At 50.5% G+C, this 18,530-nt stretch overlaps 7 protein-coding genes and 1 non-coding gene across 8 annotated transcripts; 4 read left to right on the forward strand and 4 right to left on the reverse strand.

Annotated features, from left to right (window-relative positions):
- Nucleotides 1-223: 223 nt before the first annotated feature.
- On the reverse strand, nt 224-1,300 carry ASPBRDRAFT_112721 (oxidoreductase, short chain dehydrogenase/reductase family; the record flags this gene model as incomplete). Its single annotated transcript, XM_067616684.1, has 3 exons — nt 224-644; nt 702-1,065; nt 1,144-1,300. The coding sequence occupies 3 exons, from the start codon at nt 1,298-1,300 to the stop codon at nt 224-226; spliced, it is 942 nt and encodes a 313-aa protein (XP_067484962.1).
- An 868-nt stretch (nt 1,301-2,168) lies between these two features.
- On the forward strand, nt 2,169-3,527 carry ASPBRDRAFT_36971 (uncharacterized protein). Its single transcript, XM_067623618.1, has 5 exons — nt 2,169-2,414; nt 2,475-2,551; nt 2,606-2,689; nt 2,742-2,810; nt 2,862-3,527. Exons 1-5 carry the CDS (start codon nt 2,215-2,217, stop codon nt 3,260-3,262), a joined length of 831 nt encoding a protein of 276 aa, XP_067484963.1. The 5' UTR covers nt 2,169-2,214; the 3' UTR covers nt 3,263-3,527.
- Nucleotides 3,528-3,703: 176 nt separating this feature from the next.
- Nucleotides 3,704-5,604, forward strand: ASPBRDRAFT_36972 (putative C2H2 finger domain protein). The gene is made up of 3 exons (XM_067623619.1): nt 3,704-4,068; nt 4,128-5,337; nt 5,394-5,604. Exons 1-3 carry the CDS (start codon nt 3,968-3,970, stop codon nt 5,409-5,411), a joined length of 1,329 nt encoding a protein of 442 aa, XP_067484964.1. The 5' UTR covers nt 3,704-3,967; the 3' UTR covers nt 5,412-5,604.
- Nucleotides 5,605-5,764: 160 nt separating this feature from the next.
- ASPBRDRAFT_t29 lies at nt 5,765-5,835 on the reverse strand. Its single transcript has one exon. It is a non-coding gene; the product is annotated as a tRNA-Gly (tRNA).
- Nucleotides 5,836-6,589: 754 nt separating this feature from the next.
- On the reverse strand, nt 6,590-9,537 carry ASPBRDRAFT_36973 (putative DUF21 and CBS domain protein (Mam3)). Its single transcript, XM_067623620.1, has 4 exons — nt 9,160-9,537; nt 8,865-9,078; nt 8,124-8,793; nt 6,590-8,071 (listed from the first exon to the last, which is right to left on the reverse strand). Exons 1-4 carry the CDS (start codon nt 9,403-9,405, stop codon nt 7,048-7,050), a joined length of 2,154 nt encoding a protein of 717 aa, XP_067484965.1. The 5' UTR covers nt 9,406-9,537; the 3' UTR covers nt 6,590-7,047.
- A 1,296-nt stretch (nt 9,538-10,833) lies between these two features.
- Nucleotides 10,834-12,400, forward strand: ASPBRDRAFT_36976 (uncharacterized protein). The gene is made up of 6 exons (XM_067623621.1): nt 10,834-11,141; nt 11,209-11,245; nt 11,322-11,349; nt 11,426-11,471; nt 11,519-11,750; nt 11,804-12,400. Exons 1-6 carry the CDS (start codon nt 10,960-10,962, stop codon nt 12,281-12,283), a joined length of 1,005 nt encoding a protein of 334 aa, XP_067484966.1. The 5' UTR covers nt 10,834-10,959; the 3' UTR covers nt 12,284-12,400.
- A 33-nt stretch (nt 12,401-12,433) lies between these two features.
- On the reverse strand, nt 12,434-13,747 carry ASPBRDRAFT_50563 (uncharacterized protein; the record flags this gene model as incomplete). Its single annotated transcript, XM_067626565.1, has 1 exon — nt 12,434-13,747. The coding sequence occupies one exon, from the start codon at nt 13,745-13,747 to the stop codon at nt 12,434-12,436; it is 1,314 nt and encodes a 437-aa protein (XP_067484967.1).
- Nucleotides 13,748-15,620: 1,873 nt separating this feature from the next.
- ASPBRDRAFT_107440 (uncharacterized protein) lies at nt 15,621-18,083 on the forward strand (the record flags this gene model as incomplete). The annotated part of the gene is made up of 1 exon (XM_067616582.1): nt 15,621-18,083. A coding segment is annotated over one exon (2,463 nt), but the record flags the coding sequence as incomplete, so codon positions are not given.
- Between the last annotated feature and the right edge of the window lie 447 nt (nt 18,084-18,530).

Raw genomic sequence — 18,530 nt, forward strand, 5'->3', positions numbered from 1 at the left:
ATAGACCGTTATTCTCCAGTCAGTCTGCCAGAGAATTCATACGCGTAGCACTTCCCACTAACTGGTACCGGCTTGTGTTGAACAACTAAGTCATAACATTCTCAGGTCTTCATTATCTTATCCTTTCTATTGAACCGCGATATTACTCCGTTGTGCAAGTATCCCAACCTCTCAACCAACAACTAGAAAACCAGACCTCCACCTATCCACCACAAGAGCTTCGTCAGCTACTATGCCATATTACTTCATCATCAAGAGGAATGAAAAGGGGGAAGCGCATACCATCGACCACAAGATCAACCCCGTTAAGATAGCTCCCACCAACATCACTACACAGAAGCACCACCGGGCCCGTCAACTCCTGTGGCGACCCCATACGCCGCATGGGATTACGATCAGCCCACACGGCGCGATGACCAGAGAGTTGATCACCCTCGTTCAGAACGGTATCCATATACCCAGGCGAGATCGAATTGACGTGAATGCCATACTGCGCCCATTCAGCGGCGAGACAGTTCTTCATATGAAGGATCCCGGCTTTGGAGACGTTATAAGCTAGCTGAGGCTGGGGGTAATTGACGCGGTGGCCGCTGATAGAAGCGATAAAGACGATTTTGCCGCCAGTTTTGCGGGAGATCATGTGTCTGGTTCAAGTTATATATTATGAGTTGGTCTGAGGTTACAGGACTGAGTGGACGTACCTGGCAACAGTCTGTGCCATAATCCAGCTTCCGGTGGCGTTTACATCTTGCATTTTCTTGTAATCTTCTAGGGTCATGTCGATTGAGGGAACGCAGTTGACTATTCCTGCGAAACAGCATAAGATCCTGAGGTCGCCTAGACGGTCTATGGCTGACTGGACTGCGGATTGGACTTCTGCTTCGATGGTCACGTTGCAGGGTATGGTTACGATATTGGCGTTGGGGAAATCCTGCTGTAGGGCTGATATGTGCTCTTTGCTCTTCGTGAGAGATATGGGTAGGTCTAGGAGAGCTAGGCCTTGTAGACCGTGCTCGAGCAGTGCTCTTGCTGAGGTGAGTGCTAAAGCGCCGGCGCCACCGGTGACTATACTTTGTCTTAGTCCATTCGCCGTTTTTTTTACGATGGAGAAGAATGAAGGCGAGATCAAATGTCATGACATACAGATGGCATTTCCTTTCACTGCAAATCTCTGTCTCGCGTTGTCGACTGCACTGTTACCCGGCGGGAAAGGCGCAGGGGGTGGCGTGAGAGACGACTGAGGGTCGAGCTCTCCTAGGCGCATCCAAGGAATTCCAGGGATATCTGAATTGGAGCCCATATTGATTGGACTAATGCGGTATTCTATCTTATAGCTAGACGATGAGTTGAGCTCAGGTTCTTGAGATTGGACGATGTCGACTGAGACGTTGAGTTGTAGGTGAGTAAATGTTTAAATTATCGAATTCTAAGTAGCAAATCCAGGAGGGCGAATATTATTCCTTGATTTCCGGTCCTTCTTCTAATGAGAAACAGTACAGATCAATCTCTGCTTGAACCTACTGTTTCTCGGATACCTGTCGACCGATGGAGGTTGTGAAGCTCTGGTTCACTCCCAACTGGTAGCAGCGGGTTAAGCTCCGAGTGGGACAAATGAATGAATGCGGGGACTCCGGCGGGATGCGGAGTGTCTCCGATCTGACCACCAATGCGATGCTTCGGCTGTCTGTTGTCCGAGGCCTATTCTACCACCTCCTTTCTCGTTAAGAATGAGATCAACATACTCGGCATAGACTACTTAGCAGCTTGAAGCGGGCGGAGTCTGAAGCAGATGATCAAAGAGGGATCCATAGCGCCAATGGGAGTCCAACGTTGGTTCGACGCTTGTGTGCTGAACCAACCCCAGATAGATAGACTTGCTCGTTCGAGGACTTTGTCGGACCACAGTCAACCGAACAGAAAACTAGCATCATGATTAGAATCAACTTCTGGCTCTTCTAAAAGAGCGGGGCAAGCAGACACGGCTTTTAATGGGTCAGTACTCCGTAGTTGTTGGTGCAACCCCGCCATCACCATCCGCATGAAGGAGAAGAAAGAGAAGCAACAACAAACCACCAAGGTAAAGACTGTTTCGAAAACGCCTTAAAAGTGTACGTTCCAGCCTTAGACATCGTTTCCCTTCAGCTATTGATACTCTCGCTTGGATCAGCCTTAGATTTCTTGTCATCTGCTACACTATCATCACCTACGCTCAACATGTCTATGAACGAAGCCGACTGTGCGCCAGCCCGTGAGGGGTTCCCTCGCCCGTTCCCGAACACGCCAACGAATGTATTGGCACAGATGCGTCTGAGCGGGAAGGTGGTCGTTATCACAGGTGCTGCAGATGGCATCGGCTACGCTGTGGCTGAAGCCATGGCTGAAGCTAATGCCGATATTGCCATGTGGTACAATTCGTAAGCCGTGCCTATCCTTCCTCGGCAGCAAGGTTTCCATATCTAACAGAGTCACGATAGCAACGATGCAGCTGTCGGGAAAGCGCAGGGACTAGCTGCTACTCATGGAGTAAGAGCGGGTGCTTACAAGGTTGACGGTGAGCTTCACATGTCATTTGTTCTAAAAGACTTGTAGTGCTAATTTAGTCAAGTTTCGGATGTGGACGCCGTACAGAAGACTATCGCAGAGGTTGTCAAGGACTTTGGCAAGATTGATGTTTTCGTCGCAAACGCAGGTAGGAGCATGATGATTGCCGAGAGTAACCAGTTCACTAATATTCTGAACAGGAATGGCTATTTCCAAGCCCATCCTGGAGCAGACACTGGAAGAATATCGGAAGCAGATGTCGGTGAATGGTAAGATGCTTCCTTCTCGGCAGTCTACTAGGTGCTAACAATGGTGTACAGTTGATGGGGTTGTCTACTGCGCCAAAAGTGTCGGAGAGGTGTTCAAACAGCAAGGCTTCGGTAACCTAATCATCACGTCGAGTATGAGTGGCCACATTGTCAACGTTCCCGTTGATCAACCCGTCTACAATGGCAGCAAGGCCTTTGTGACGCATTTTGGGAAATCACTTGCTCGCGAGTGGAGAGATTTCGCCCGCGTCAACATTGTCTCTCCTGGCTTTTTCGACACCAAGATGGGCGCAAGTCCGCAAACGGTCAACGAGGCCTATCGGATGGCGGCGCTTGGGAGACAGGGCCATGTGAAGGAGATCAAGGGATTGTATTTGTATCTCGCCAGTGACGCGTCTACGTACATGACGGGCAGTGATGTCCTGATTGACGGTGGATATGTGCTACCATGAGAGATACATGCTGCTGTAGTATCTTGCTGCTGGTGGTAGCTGATGTTTCGTGTGTGTGATGGTAGAGCTTTCGGTACTATTCCGCATTGCCAGTGTTTGAGATATATATTGTTGGCAGGACCATCAAGATTCATACTATGACAGAAGCACGTCAGCTGAGACTGGTTCTCAGAATCGCTAAGTCACAGCGGATATCTCAACAGAAATCATATAGTACTAAATCTACTAAGCTGCTTTTGAGGACAAATGTTATCTCAGTACTCCGTACAGACGAAGAAGACAAATAGAGGACTCGCCAGCCTTCTGTGCATAAAATGATATAATGACTAATGAGTGCATAATACGATGGATAATCTGTGGGCACGTGCATGGAACGTCATTGGGCCCAAAGCGGCAAGGCGGCGCAAATCTCGGTGATTATCAATAATTAATTCTGCTTCGGCGCTGAGGGGCAACAATTGAAGACTCATCCCGACTCATCCACCTTTTTTTATCCTATTTATCTTCACTCGCTCGTGTGGTTTAGTCTCTCTATCCGCATATATCGTGAAGTGTGTACTGGGATAACCACTTTTTCGATACCCAGCAGTCACCTCACTTGGGCTTGTGCCCCGCTTCGTCCATCCCACAATCATTTAACGACCTCTCCACGACCACTTCCTTTCATCGTGATACCCCTGCGTTGTTTCGCCGATCTCATTCAAGATGGACACTCCCACCTCTTCTCTCCCTTACACCTGCAACACTTGCCTTGTCGCTTTCCGCGGCAGCGATGCGCAGCGAGTGCACATGCGCACCGACTGGCAGTAAGTTTCTTCATATCACCAGTAAATTAGTCTGCAGCAGCTGATTCCGTCTGTACTAGCTTGTATAACATGAAACGTCGTATTGCATCTCTTCCCCCAGTATCCCAGGAAACCTTCAACGAAAAGGTTCTCGCCGCCAAAGCCACTACCACTGCCGCGGCCGCCAAGGCATCGTTCGAGACGACCTGCGTCGCTTGCCAGAAGACCTTCTACAGCGAGAACTCCTACCAGAACCATATCAAGAGCTCTAAGCACAAGGCCCGCGAGGCCCGCATGAGCCGGGACAATGCCGACGAGTCGTCCTCCGTCATGAGCTCCACCTTCTCCCTGGGGGAACCCATCAACAAGCCCCGCGTCGGAGAGTCCGAGGTTAACAAGGTCGCCGACACCCTCAAGGATGCTACCATCAAGGAAGAGAGCAACGAAGACGAGGAGATGTCTGACGATGGATTCTTTGCCTCCCGTTGTCTCTTCTGTCCCCAGAAGTCGGCCAATGTTGAAGAAAACACCGAGCACATGTTCAAGACCCACGGCATGTTCATTCCCGAGAAGGACTACCTCATCGACCTTGAGGGTCTTCTCCGCTACCTGTGGCGCAAGATCAACGAGAACAGCGAATGTCTCTACTGCCATATGATCCGGAACACTCCCGAAGGCATCCGCACCCACATGAAGGACAAGGGCCACTGCATGATCGCGTTCGAGTCTGAGGACGAGCAGATTGAGATTGGCCAGTACTACGACTTCCGCAGCACCTATTCTGACGACGAAGAGTGGGAGTCCACTGGCAGCGAGACACATGAGGAGGGAGGTGTCAAGGTTGCCGGTGAAGACGAGGGATGGGAGACAGACGCCTCATCCATGGACGAGGACGAGGATGAGCTTGACAGCCGCAAGCGTGCGCCCGTCGTATATGCCACCGACTACGAGCTGCATCTGCCCTCCGGTCGCAGCGTCGGCCACCGCTCCCTCGCCAAATACTACCGCCAGAACCTGCACAATTACCCGACCGCAGAGGAGCGTTATGAACGCCAGCTTGCCATTGAGAATGGCGAGATCGAAGAGGAGGAGCCGAAGCCTCGTGGCCGCAACCTCAACCGTGCGCTTATTACCCGTGCCAACGGCGGTACTGGTATGATTGGTACGACGGACTCCCAGAAGAAGGACGTGATGATCAGCGAGCGCAAGGAACGGCAGAGAGCCATGCGACAAGAGCAGCGCTTCACGGCACGGGTCAACCGGCAAGCCAACCACCAGAAACACTTCAGAGTAAGCTTATTTCCCGAGGTTGATTCGCGTTTCATGATACTAACCACATTATATAGGATCCTCTCCTGCAATGATCTCATACATTTCGTCTCCTTGCATCGTATGTTGATGAGTCTATGAATCATTTCAGGCTGTTTGTTTCTTCGGGCTGTTTTCTGCATTGCCGTGCTGCTGGCATCATCTGTTTATGGAGTTGTGGTTGGGTCCATGCACATTAGTTTATGATAAAAGTAGGGTGAATAAATACAGTTGATTCTTTGGACATCATCATAGTGGGCTATATATACACGGTAGACACTGAACGTAGTACATAGACCATCCGCTTAATACCACTAACAATATCCCATCACATAGAGCCAGACGGTCTGCTGAAAGCTAAGCGATAGCAGTGCCCTTAAAAACCCACGGACCGAAAAAAAAATATCCGTGCATCATCCGTGAATCGAACACGGGCCTCATCGATGGCAACGATGAATTCTACCACTAGACCAATGATGCTAGTTGTTATAGTAGGCTTCTAATTAAGTCTATACCAGTGACCAAATGCCATCAAGTCCTCCGAAAGCTATACTCACTCTTCTATGACAGAAAACATATCACACTTTCTGAGTAGTAGACCTCCTGTGATGGTACTTTCTATATCTTTCCTCTCGTCTATAAATATGTAGGAGCTTAATGCTACAGTTATCATAGTCCACCGTACAATAAACATCTTTGTGGATAAGAAGTCCTACCAAATCCATTTCGGCTGATTTCCTTACACAGTATTACTATATGCAGGAAGACAAGAAGTCCAATTACTAGGTACCAGTGATGTCCTCCGTAGTACTCGAAATATCGAAGAGGCTGCATATTCGTTGATTATATTGAGGGATCATCCTTGTAGCCTTCTTACCTTGTTTCTTCTTTTCCCCTGATGGCGTTTCAGCCTCTTGGATTGACGTTCGTAGCTAATTAGTAAATAAGTCATTGATGATCTCCGGCGTAAAAGTATTACTACTCCGTATTATTTGTAGACTTTCCAGGTTAAGTGCAAGAATTGAAGCCAAGATAAGACGCATGGGATCATCCTCCTGTATTGATATCCACTCCCTCCCTATCTATCAAGGGGATCACTATATTACATATTATTATGGATCATGTGGTTCTTTGATTCTGCACGGTCTGACTCGGTGGGTTCATTCCATGGGAATAGGTAGTGTGGTCCATTATTCCCGAGTATATCGTATGGTCGGTGTCACACATGAGTGATTGGAGGCTTGTATGTTTTGTGCTGGATACCTGGGGCATTCAGAAAGGTTATCATCTAGGTGTAAAGCTACACGACTATAGTATTTTCCGTTATCTGTACATAGCAGGTAAGAGCAAAAGACAAGGTCGGCGTTACATTTTATGCAAGGACCTATCAAGAGAATGCCATTCCTTAAAGATACTGATCACAAATCTCATCTACACCGCCAGACCCCTCGATGCAACGACAAGTGTCGAGCGTCCACTTATTGGCACCCAGGGTTGACTATGCATGGAAACGAATATATGGTGGGAAAGGAAGTAAACGGTTCCTCGGAAGCATGTGCATCACACATGACCAGCTGTTCGGTCGCACCTGTGTACAGGCTGATATTTTCTTCGCAACGTAACATAAGCTATCCACATGTCGCCCTGTCGCTCTGGCCAGCAGAACACTCTGAGCGTCCGAAATTATCTTGGTTATTGCGACAGTAGAGGGGTATTCTCGCCCGACTCCCCGTTCTTCGATCCTTGTCCGCGCTTTCTGCGACGACGGCGTCTTTTGTTTCCGCCGGACTGATTACTCCCCAGGTCGACAACCTCGCCCTCCTGGCGGACAGGGAACTCCGGATGTCCCTTCGATCCCGGCCGTTCGGATTCAGAGGAGCTAGTGCTTGTGGTATGGAGCACGACCTTGCGGATACCGTTGACATCGACCACCTGCTCGGTGATGCTACCACTGCGAGCCGGGCCTCGGTGGCGATAATTGCCGGGCTTGAGATGCTCGAACTGTGAGTCGACGGAACGGGCACTGCCGTCTCGACTACCCGCTGACCGTGGGTGATCATCCTGTTCTTCACTGACCGGTTCTGGTATTGATATCGAGGGGCCATCTTTCGTCTGTGTACCGGCATCGGCCGGCGGATTGGACTGGTTCAACGTGCCATATCCCGCACGTACCGCATACACCCCATCTCGGGCATCCATACCGCTCTGTACAAGACCCGCGCCAATACCACCCTGCAGGCCAATGGAATTATGTCTCGGTTGCGCATCGGATATGCTCTGGCTGGAATCAAGATCGGTCTGTCCGGATCGGGATGGCGAGGCACTCCGTTTGATCTTCACATTTTGGTACCGAGTTTGGCGCGGTCGGCTGGCCAAGTTCGATGGACCCAGGTGCTTCAGGTGTTGTCTGATCTCATCTGTGGTCCCACGATGCGTAAACAAGCCGTCTGTCGAGTCCGAATTCTTATCCGACTGGGGCCGACGGAGCTGGAACCGGGGCAAGGGTGCTTCGACGGACAGCCGGCGATGGTCCTTCGGGGCCCCATTGGGCGGAGCAGGGGATTCGTTGTCCACCTCAACCAGGGTGGTCTCAGCCGGAAGCATCGGGGGCTCCTCGACAATACGGCCTTTAGGCACGCGGGACTTGGGAGCAGGAGCCATGCGGCGGATGGCCTTGTGTACATCCACGAAGACATCGGACTCGTCGATAATTTCCCTACAGAGGTGTCAGCACTGGTACGTCCTTTTCGAGCATGTATAGCACATACTCTCCGATGAGCTCCTCAATCACATCTTCCAGGGTGACTACACCCAAGGCGCCGCGATCCTCACTCGGATACTCCGACACCAAGACCATGTGGGACTTGCCCTCTTGGAAGAAGTTGACAATATCTAGACAGCTTGTCTCCGGGCGGGTTTCCGGGAGCGTGGCCAGAGCAAAGTCCCGCACGCGCTTACAATCTTCGGGGTCATAGGTGATCAGCATTTTGACCAAGAGCATGCCGACGAAGTTCATCGGGTTATCCGGAGCGTGAATGGGAATACGGGAGTATCCCTGCGACAGAATCAGGTCCATCGTGTCTTCGTCTAGGATTGTGTCGGCCGACATGGTAAAGACGTCTTCCATTGGGGTCATGATGCTGCCGACTGCCTTGTCCTTGAGGTCAAGAACAGCGCTGATGATGGTGACTTCATCCGAGTTGAGCTGTTCACCGGCTTCACCCAAGGTCTTGTGCAGCGTCACCAAGGTCTTGAGACCGGCCTTCTTGTAGATGGTACCGTGATCTTCACCCAACAGCTTATCGAGCAGCTTAGCGACCGGGTAAGCGACGGGGGACATGAGGTACATGAGCGCTAGGACACAGGGAGCCATCCATGCACCAATGGGGAGACCGTAACGGACACATATCGATTGGGGAACGATTTCGCCGAAAATGACTGAACAAGAGAGAGGGAATTATGGTAAGCAAGGACCACACAGGCCAAGGAAGAGGGATTTTCTTGCATACCAATCAAGACGGTACTGCCGAGCACCGCAGGCCAGCCACCGCCAAGTGAGCGGTCGAGCACAATTGGAAGCGTTTCGTTGGTGATCACATTACTGAGCAGCAGCGTGACGAGTACCCAGTGCTTCCCTCGCTGCAACAGCTTCAGGACACTTGCGGCATTTTTACGCTCGGGGCCATCACCGGAGGTCTGGATGACTTGCAGGTAGACTTCATCCTGTTTGGCAAGGAAAGGGAAGACGTCAGCGTCATTGCACGGGAGCCTGGAAAAAGTGAGTAAGAAAAAGATTGGATTTACCTGTCCCATCAAGGCGATGGTCAGACCGGCGAAAGCACCACCGCTGAGAACGAGAGCGGCGGCGACACCTAGGTACAGCCATAGACTGGGGTCGCTGGGGGGTTTCGGGTCGACATCGGAGTGGATGACAAAAGTTGGGGCGGCGGAGATGACGGGCAGGTTGGCAACAGCCAAGAAGAAGAGCTTCGCTAAACCAAGGACGAGAGGCCGGGCGGCCAGGATACGCGTAGCAGAAGATATAGCCATCACCGATGGGCAATGGAAGGAGGGGGGGAAAAGAAAAGACAAGAAAGGCCCGAAGGCTACCAGAGGGACATATTTGAGGAAGAACGAGGACAAGAAAGGGAAGAAACGGGCTAAGCTGGATTGGGGGCGGGAAGCAAGAGCAGATGGAAACGACGAAGTAGGAGAGAAAAAGTAGTTAGTAGTTGGTTAGTGCTGCGTTGCTTAGTGGCTGGCGGCGTATTCGGAAACATCAATTTGATCCGTGCAGCTTGTGTCTGGCCACTGCGTGACGTCGCCTCCTTTAGCACGTACAGTAGTTAGTTACTACTTAGTCGTTTTTAGTTTGAACTACTACTATTCTCTCCCACCAAATCCATCATTTATTCAAATATTCATTTTTATTTCCCTCAACAGATGGATCGTGGAGGGTATGATGATTTGATCGATAGGTTGTGTCAAATACCTCACATCCAGCGTGATTATTATCATCCCATCACTTGCGTCTGTGCAATTCTCAAAAGATACTTAACATAGTACGCAGCCGCTTCTAGTGCTAACTACTAAGCAGTAATCAGTGCTCCATTTCTGCGACTGCGAAGGTCCCCAGTCCCTCCCTACGGAGGATCCCGGAGTCCCGATCGGGAGCTTCCCGATGCCCAATGAACATCGTCTGTAGATTGCTGAGGTAAGAGATGAGTCATGCTACTCGATTGACCGTTGACTATTTAGTAACTACTCACAAACGAGCCCGGAATTGGATTCCATATTGTATATACAACGAGTGGTTCAGACCATAAGTGCCATTATACGCTATACTGTGAGGGTAAGGATGGATTCTAGACTATGTTCTGCAGACCAGCTCCTCTGGACGACACAATTCTGTACGCGAGTCACCTGTTATAATACTAAAAGTATCCCCAACTGACATGACATCGTCAGGTCAAAAGTCATCAATCTTCCATTAAAGCCTTGCACGGCAGCTGATGAGGAAGCATTGGCATTGACTACGGAGTACATACAGTCGTTATTTATTTTTAGGGTGGGTTATAAAGCTATACAACTTGTAGTAGATCAGAAGACGTGGGTTGAGAATCAAACAAGAAGCTTGAAGACAGATTCATAGATAGTTAAGTAGATGGTAGCGCTCCAAAAGTGTGGATAACCCGAGACACATGCAGGAAATTCTAGACTCTATCTACCCGAATCACCGGATATACACTATTACGGTGTAAGGGCATCAAGGGTAAAGGGTCTGAGTATCCTTCAGATTGGCCAATGACATATGGCCGGTATCCTAGAATTCCTCCTAGCGTATCTGCCAAACCGCAGGAGCCAATTTTCCCTGCCAGGAGGATGTGCACAGTTGGACTGCCCCATTTGCGCGATGGTGGCATAAATAGTAAGCTAGTCCCGCATAGGCATGATGTTCCACCCCCCACCAGGCCACAGGCCACAGGCACCAGGCACCAGGCACCAATTTCCCACTGGCTACGATTTACTATAGAAAAAGACACGCTGCTGTTCTTTCTTCTCGTACACAACGACATATCATTTCATGCACAGTGAACACACAAAATGGGCGGCTGGGCGATTTTCTGCGCTATCTGCGGGGGACCATTCTCCAGCCAGGTCGACATGGACTGCGAAGGGACTGACGAAAGAGCCTATCGGTTCGACATCCTCGAGGACTGCAATCTCGAGTGGCTTGACGAACTACGTGCTCTAGGAATCAACCCCGACGCTACTGGAAGTGATAAGTTCGTAGTGACTTGACTCGCTATGAAACCTGTCTTGGATTAAACTAAGTGCCTTGGATTGTTCTAGGTCGTTTCTGACGGGATCTGGTTGGTACTTTGACTATGTAAGCTAATCGATCTTCGTTGATGATATTCACGCTGCTGGCTACTATGTTTTGCTGAAGCTGGAGGTTCTGCTAGGGTGAAATTGAAGTCGTTGCTGGGGATCGTACGTTGCTCTGAATACATAGGTCTACGAGGCATTAGAACTAGCTGTGAATGATAACCTTGCCTCGCCTTACTAGATGTGAACATCCCATACCCGAAGAATGAGATTGTGCCCATGGTCGCGTATGCTGTGCATTACCCCTCAGTTACACGGCTGACCCCTCTCACAGATACCACGACTTTTCGGAAATCGGCCAACCACATGTGTTCCCCTTTCACTCCGTTTGCTACGAGGTTCTAGAGAGATGCATCTCTCTGAAGACTCCAGGTGAAATCCAGGGACATACGTTGTATCAGGTCTTCGAACAGGCCAACGGTGGCCGGTACGTCCGGCTGCAACTTGACTATGGCGACCCCGACCCGCCCGCAGAGCAGGTGTGGGAGACTCTCCGAGGGCAGGAGGTAAGTAAGAAGCTGAGAGCAAAGAATGCGGGTCAAAAATTTGACGTGTCCAGATCCTAGTTGTAAATCCTGTCGACATACCGGAGCTCGAATCGGAGATCAGCGACATCAAGTGCTTGTTAGACATGAAGACCGACGTGGATAATGAGATGAAGCTCTGTAAAGATGATATTTTCAATCGTCTCCCGATCGAACTGCGACACGAAATCTTCAAGCACCTTCGCCCAGAATCGATCTTGGCTCTCAAGGCCGCCTCGCGGGTCATGCACACTACCTTGATTCCACGCTCCACGTGGGAGGCCAAATTAGTCGATACATATCCATGGCTGTGGGAGGCGCTCGAAATCTCGGTTTTTCAATCGCAGGAAATCGAGGAGAAAGCTTCTAGCTTGCTTCTCGCTTGCAGGGAGCATGGTAGGCCCACGGGAAGAAGCTATGGCTTTACCCTGGGCCTTGCCAACAGGAGAAGGATTTGGGGAGTATGCGAACAGATTCGGAGCCGATATTTGGGATTAGCGGGCCACTGTTACTAGGCAGTTCTGTGCGACTGTTATCGCATCCATGTTGAAGACGCTGAAGTAGCTTTTTCGAAGTCTTATCAGATGATACACAAATCTTGAATGGTAAAGATGAAGCCAGTATGAAACAGGCTGTGTAGTCCTGTACTGTCCTCGATCGATATTCTAACGGTAAAAGAAGATCCATACAGTCAACGTAGGGACAACAATGGCCAATCGAAATATCGCCGAGCGAAATTCCTTCCGAGTTCGAGGATATCCGGATTCCATGCGGAGCAGTTCTTTCTCATTATCAGAGTGCCCTTTACCCGACACGGTGGTGTCTAGGTCCTGAGGACCCTGGAATTGTTCGCCCGGGGCTACATCTGGTTCTGTTGAGGAAGCCAGATCCGAGCCAACCGGAAGGCAGTATGCCGTTATGTAAAGGGTTAATATTACTATGATATTAAAGATGAACGAGAGCTTTTCCTTTGTCAATCCCATGACCCGTGGAACCAAGGCGAGGGAGCCATAATAACTCGAGGTTACAGGTATGGCATGTATCAATAAGACTTTGAGAACCCGATGGATGCCTGGAGCGGTTTCGGCGAGGCCTTGGAATTTCTGCTGCATCCGCTGTAGGATGTGAATTCGGTTGGGTAGCCGGTTAATCAGGCGGATGACTAGTACCATGGAGGCAATGTAGGCGAAAATGAATATGAACAAGGCAGTACATATGTCGTATAAGGTGGAGAGCACACCACCGAGGATGTCGACTTCCAATATCTTGCCAGCAAGTCGAAGCGTCACTGGTTCCACTTCCCAGTATATAAGCAAGGTGGTGGACGCTAGCTCAAACATTGACCAAAACAAACCGATTGCTTGCACAGCGATGTGCAAAACCATGTAGATTAGACAACGCCAGTGTCCACACGTCCACCGGGCTGTGGCGTCCGGATAAAACAGCTTTTTCAATTTGGGATGTTGCTGCAAGGTGAAAGAATGTGATGCAGATGTATCATTCGGCTGGGCTGCTAAGGGAGAGAGCTGGTGTACACGATCGCAGAGGCTATCTCTTGAAGCATCGGTTGATGTAATGTTGCTATGCTCGGTTTCTCTCTCAGCGCCACTCGCTTCATCCTCGTTCGCAACATATTCTTGTGTGAGATGATCGGCAGATCCCTTTACCAGTAAACGGTGAGGCCAGTCTCTACGGACTTCGAACGAAGTCACATAGTAAACTGATGAAAGCTCGGCCAGCACGGTGTGCGTGACTAATATTGTTGTAATTCCTTGGATCAATCGATCCTGGGTTGACAGAAGCAGCATTATGTACAGGGGGAGTGTTGCCCCGATGAGAAACGCACGCCTTCCGAAGCGCAACCAGAACCCATGTACAGTGGCAGACGGAAGGTTATTTTGTGTGAGGAGCGCAAGGCTAACATGTGTTTCAGCAAGGTTCAAGATCCGGTAGCCGATCAACAGGATGACTATATTCATAGTGACAGCACCGGACACGAATGGAGAGAAAAGCCATAAGTTCGACTTAACACTCTCAAGAAACGATTTCTGTAGATTGGGACTAAGAAGGTGACTAATCGTCGCGGTCAGAAGAGAAGAAGTGGCTAGCAGCGACGCTGCGTGTTCAGAGAAGGAGAACGCCATGTGATAGATTAAAACGCTGTGTGGATTTGACAAAATCGAGGATGTAGGACAATATCCAAAGTCCCCTGGTAGGCAGCGAATTGTATTGGTACCTATATGGCAGACTTTGGTGCTCCTAATCCTGCCACTGGCGATGTCGTTCAGATGGAAAAGAGTCTGGCTGTGTGATTGTCCTGGCCCCCATGTCTATCACGTGATTAGGGGCGTGAATGTACAGTAGGGAAATATGATACAATTCGCTTATGCCTTACAAATGATTCTAGCGTGTGTGGATCACGAGCTATATACAATGAAAGTCTTCTAATGAGATATATCTGGCCGTTATGTGACGGTGTTGGCGTCCAGCATTGCTACTCTTCCTTTAGCTCTATATGTACATACTGGAACTGGACCAGTAGGAGCGAGTGTAACGAACGGGCAGAATATCAATACCATTGATTCTGTACCTGCGACCAAGCTGCATATCTGCGTCGCCCTTCGTAGCAGAAAATTAAGGTAAAGTAGAAAGGAATTAGATTCCGTGGCAAGACATACTGTTGGAGCATTTAAAAGTAGGCCAAAAGAGAAATCTCTCTATTGGCTACTGGTATAGCTCGGTTTCTGTTCCAACATACTCTGTTCTTGAAAGCTCACTATCTTGTTGTTTGAATAGTGATCCTATTACAAAAAATACAAAAAGTCTACTGGTATCCTCTGTCTTGTCCGGGTTCGTAGTAGTCACGATGACCTCCATCAACCCGCAGAAACGAGGGCTATCGTAATAACAAGATCAGTTATCTCGCACATAGACCAGCAGACGCTGTAGCAGTGTAGTAGCAAGCACCTAAGCAATACTACGAATTGTAGCTGCGACTAGTCTTCTATCTCACCTTTTCTTTTGCTGCCAGCAAGCAGCGTACGCCTGTACACCACTACACCTAAATTCAGGACAGAGGCGAGTGAAGCGTACGCCAGACCTGGAGGTGAAGACATCTCCCGTGACAGGTGCCATATTGAAGTTTTGTGCGGCAATTCCCTACACTTGAGCTGAATTACCCGTTTGTTGAACAGTAACTGCGCAATGCAGGTGGGAACTCCCGGAGCCCTCCATGGTACTTCCCATATACGTAGACTCATCACCAAGTGGAATCTAGCCTACAATTACTCACCTTTAAATGGAGATAACCGAGACTCACTTGCGGCGCAAAAGCTATAAATTCTGGCCTCGGAAGGCAATGTCTCTCTCCTGTTTTCTCTCCCACTTCAGTCCATTTTCCTTCTTTTCCCCAAACTCCCGCTCACTTTTCTCCCCCGTATCATGGTGGTGAAGCCTTTCATTCACCATCAGTAACCAAGCTGTTGCCTAGTGACCGTAGTAACACTCACTGCCCTCATCTTCATTCACTGGACGGTCAGTCTCTGCCCCCCCAGGGTTTCCTGACCTTCCCACCATGACTTCCCCCTGTCCCCCTCCTCTTCCCTTTCTTCTCTTCCTCTTTCTCCTCCAACGCATTTACACAGATCCGATTCTTCGTCTTTTTGTTGACACACCCAGTGTTCCCCAAGGCTTTTCAAGAATCAGCTCAGTATCTTCGTTAATACTATCCTGCACTTTTCAAGTGCAACAGTGCTTTTCTCAGCTTCTTTTAAAGGTTTGAGCTCCAAGCCTACTCCCATTAAATTCTCGTAAACAAGAAAACTCACGCTGTACAGACATCTCGAAATGTCGACCCCTTCGGAGCAGAAACTCCTTTACGGAAGGACCCTCGATCCTGAGCAGGACTGGCTGGAGATACGCGCGGTCCTTGACCTTACTCCAAGACCGGTATTGGTCTTTGGATTCTTCGTGATCTCAAGTTTCGTTGCCTTGTACCACAAGATGATCATCTCTTGCGGTTTGCTCGGATGCAAGCTGCTTGCAGCTGTCTTGTCCCCGGTCAAGTCCTTCGTCGCGTGCTCTGACGCGCTCAAGAGATGGATGATCACTAGCCAGATGAGCCGTCGCCTCTCTGCCCTTGGTGAGTGGTACCTTCCTGCGAATCGTCCCATCGCCACAATCGTCCGATGCTTCACCACACTCGTCATGGTTGTCTGGTCGTGCCAAGATATTCTGCTACCCAGCTACCATTTCCTGTATGGTGTCGCCGGTGGCATGGGGCCCGCAGGAGGGAACCACTCGGAGTATTGTGATTATCTTGATCGTGGTTCTCCTGCAGGACGGTGGTCCAGCAGTCGGCGGCTTCAGGGCTTCCACTGCCAGGGCATATACACCGGTGCGGAGTTGAACTTGGAAGACTACGTTCCAAAGCTCAGTGGTGGGGATGGAAATCTCCCACACCTTCGTATTCTCTCCTTCGCCAGTGTCTTCATCATTCTCGCCAGCATGGTCGCCTTGATTGTCATCGCTTTGCCTCAATCCTCCATAATCAAGTGCACGAAGATGCTTCGCTCGGCACGTTTAGTACTGAAGAACGGCGCTGAAGATAAGCCACATCCACAAGATTTGGCATTGCTGCAGCAGGTTGAACTTCTTTCGGCCAAGGTCGGCACTTACGAAGCCATGCTGGATGAGGTACGAGGTCAGCTAGCCGCCAAAACCGATGAGGCGAACGGATTGCAGGCGCGCCATGACAGACTCTGGTCGACAGCGAAGATGTTGGGTGCCCGTTGCGAGGAAGCCAAGGTTGCCCAGAAAGAGCATCTGATGCAAACAACCAAGCTTCGCCAAGAGCTAGCCCAGGTGAACTACAAACTCATGACGGCCCAGGAGGAATTGCGTGGAGTGCAGAACAACTCTTACTCGCGAGATCAGACCGTCGCCAACCGTGTCGCCGAATTGGAGGAGCAGCTGGCTCTCAAGAGTGATGAAGCAGATGCCAACTCTCGTGGCCAGGTTGAATCACTCAAAGCAGATCTCCAGGTAAAGACACAAGAGCTTAACGCCATCGCGCGCCGTTTGGTCACCGCTGAAGCCCAAACGGGGAAGACTTGCGACTCTGAACAACTCCGCGTGGCAGAGGAACGGCTTGCCGAGAAGGACGCACAGATTGAGGAGCTGAAGCAGCGACTTCATGCCCAAGAGCAACATACTCGTGAGGAGCTGAAGCAGCGACTCCAGGCCCAAGAGCAACAATTTCGTGAGGAGCTGAAGGAGCGACTCCAGGCCCAAGAGCAACAATCTGTTCAGAAACTCACTACCGCAGCAGGAAAGCTCGCCGACAGAGACGTTGTGATTCAGAAATTCCAAGAACAGGTCCAATTTTGTGAGACACAATGCCAGATGCAGGCCGCACAACTTGGCGCCGCAGAACAGGAAGTCTTTGGCCTGCAGGCTGAGCGTGAAGAGCTGGAGAGAAGGTATCGTGAGAAGGAAGGTGAGGTTGGCTGCGTCGAAAAGCAGTATGAGGCGCTCTTCGACGAGCATATGAAACTTACAGGCCAGTACGCGTCTCTCAAGTCTTCGGTGGAGCAGAACCCCGGGGCTCAGGAAGCCCTTGACCTGCGGGTTGAGGTCGCAGCTATAGAGGCCTTGTGCGATGAGAAGATGAGGGAAGCCGAGGAGGAGATGGTGGCTGCCAAAATTGGGCATCGCGAAGCCATGGAAGGCCTCAGGAAGGCGTACGATGGCTGGATCGAGCAGGAACGTGCGGCTGCCAACGAGGCTCAGAGGCGCCTGAGGGAGGAGATTAAGGAAATGTCACAGCAAGTCGGCATAGCCTTGAGGGATGCTCAGCGCTTCCAGAAGCAGAAGGAGGGCATAGAGGCGGAGATGGACAAGCTGAAGGGCGTCAATGACGTCCTTCAGCACCGTCTGAGCTTTTGGGAGGTGGAGAGTGAGAGTTCGCAAGCGATCCCCAAGCGCCGTACGGGCGACTTGGGGTCGCTTGCGACGGCCCTGGACCAGTCCAGGGTCACCGTCTCACAGCAGCAGACCGAGATAAACGGTCTGCGCGCCCTCCTCCATCAAGCTCAGACGGCGTCTGTCCCCTCTGCCCCCTCTCCTCCCTCGGACCAGGCCCTTCGTGACAGCGTCAACCGCCTGCGACAGGCCTTGGAAGCCGAGAAAAGACAGCGAACCGAGGACCAGATTCGCTGGACCAGACAGGTCCGTGAGTTGGAGGAGGAAACCCGCCGGCTCCGGGTTTCCTCCTCCAACAGCGCCCAAGCTCTCGCTCGTCGCAGGCCTGGTTGACGCTGTCACCTGTTTCTGGGCCTCGTTGGCGCCCACGTTCTAGCCCCATCATCTTCGATTCGGCTTCCTGTGAGAGTGAGTGAGTAAGTGAGAAAGGGAGAGAGAGAAAGAGAACTGAAAGATGTTGATGGCAATTCAACCCAAAAAAACTGGCAGCCTGCTATATGCTACTACTGAACAAGCGGTCCAATAATCAAAATGTCAATCACCATCGGCAGGGACACAGGCATGATCGGCCATCCAGAATAGAAGACTGAACAAGGCAGAGCGATTGAAAGTTCAAACCGGTGGAGGTGTTTGTGAGATGGCTACTCCGTATAGAGTGAGTTGAGTCGTCCACAATAATAATACGACGGAGCGAAGGAGCGAAAAGGTGGATCACGGGGTCGGTTGGGGGAAGGTCCGTGACTGGGGCAGCGATAACGGAATCTCTCCTCTCCTCCTCCT

This window comes from Aspergillus brasiliensis (assembly GCF_001889945.1).
Source record: "Aspergillus brasiliensis CBS 101740 unplaced genomic scaffold ASPBRscaffold_1, whole genome shotgun sequence".
Lineage (NCBI taxonomy): Eukaryota > Fungi > Ascomycota > Eurotiomycetes > Eurotiales > Aspergillaceae > Aspergillus > Aspergillus brasiliensis.

Excerpts from the sequence above, each read along its gene's own strand:
- ASPBRDRAFT_36972 (XM_067623619.1), top strand. The coding sequence starts at position 3,968 with ATGGACACTCCCACCTCTTCTCTCCCTTACACCTGCAACACTTGCCTT. Across the intron at positions 4,069-4,127 it reads CACATGCGCACCGACTGGCA|CTTGTATAACATGAAACGTC; the intron begins GTAAGTTTCTTC and ends CGTCTGTACTAG.
- ASPBRDRAFT_36973 (XM_067623620.1), bottom strand. The coding sequence starts at position 9,405 with ATGGCTATATCTTCTGCTACGCGTATCCTGGCCGCCCGGCCTCTCGTC. Across the intron at positions 9,079-9,159 it reads CCATCGCCTTGATGGGACAG|GATGAAGTCTACCTGCAAGT; the intron begins GTAAATCCAATC and ends CTTGCCAAACAG. Across the intron at positions 8,794-8,864 it reads CGGCAGTACCGTCTTGATTG|TCATTTTCGGCGAAATCGTT; the intron begins GTATGCAAGAAA and ends TCTCTTGTTCAG.
- ASPBRDRAFT_36971 (XM_067623618.1), top strand. The coding sequence starts at position 2,215 with ATGTCTATGAACGAAGCCGACTGTGCGCCAGCCCGTGAGGGGTTCCCT. Across the intron at positions 2,415-2,474 it reads ATTGCCATGTGGTACAATTC|CAACGATGCAGCTGTCGGGA; the intron begins GTAAGCCGTGCC and ends GAGTCACGATAG. Across the intron at positions 2,811-2,861 it reads GAAGCAGATGTCGGTGAATG|TTGATGGGGTTGTCTACTGC; the intron begins GTAAGATGCTTC and ends AATGGTGTACAG.
- ASPBRDRAFT_36976 (XM_067623621.1), top strand. The coding sequence starts at position 10,960 with ATGGGCGGCTGGGCGATTTTCTGCGCTATCTGCGGGGGACCATTCTCC. Across the intron at positions 11,350-11,425 it reads TGAAGTCGTTGCTGGGGATC|ATGTGAACATCCCATACCCG; the intron begins GTACGTTGCTCT and ends TCGCCTTACTAG. Across the intron at positions 11,472-11,518 it reads GAGATTGTGCCCATGGTCGC|ATACCACGACTTTTCGGAAA; the intron begins GTATGCTGTGCA and ends CCCCTCTCACAG.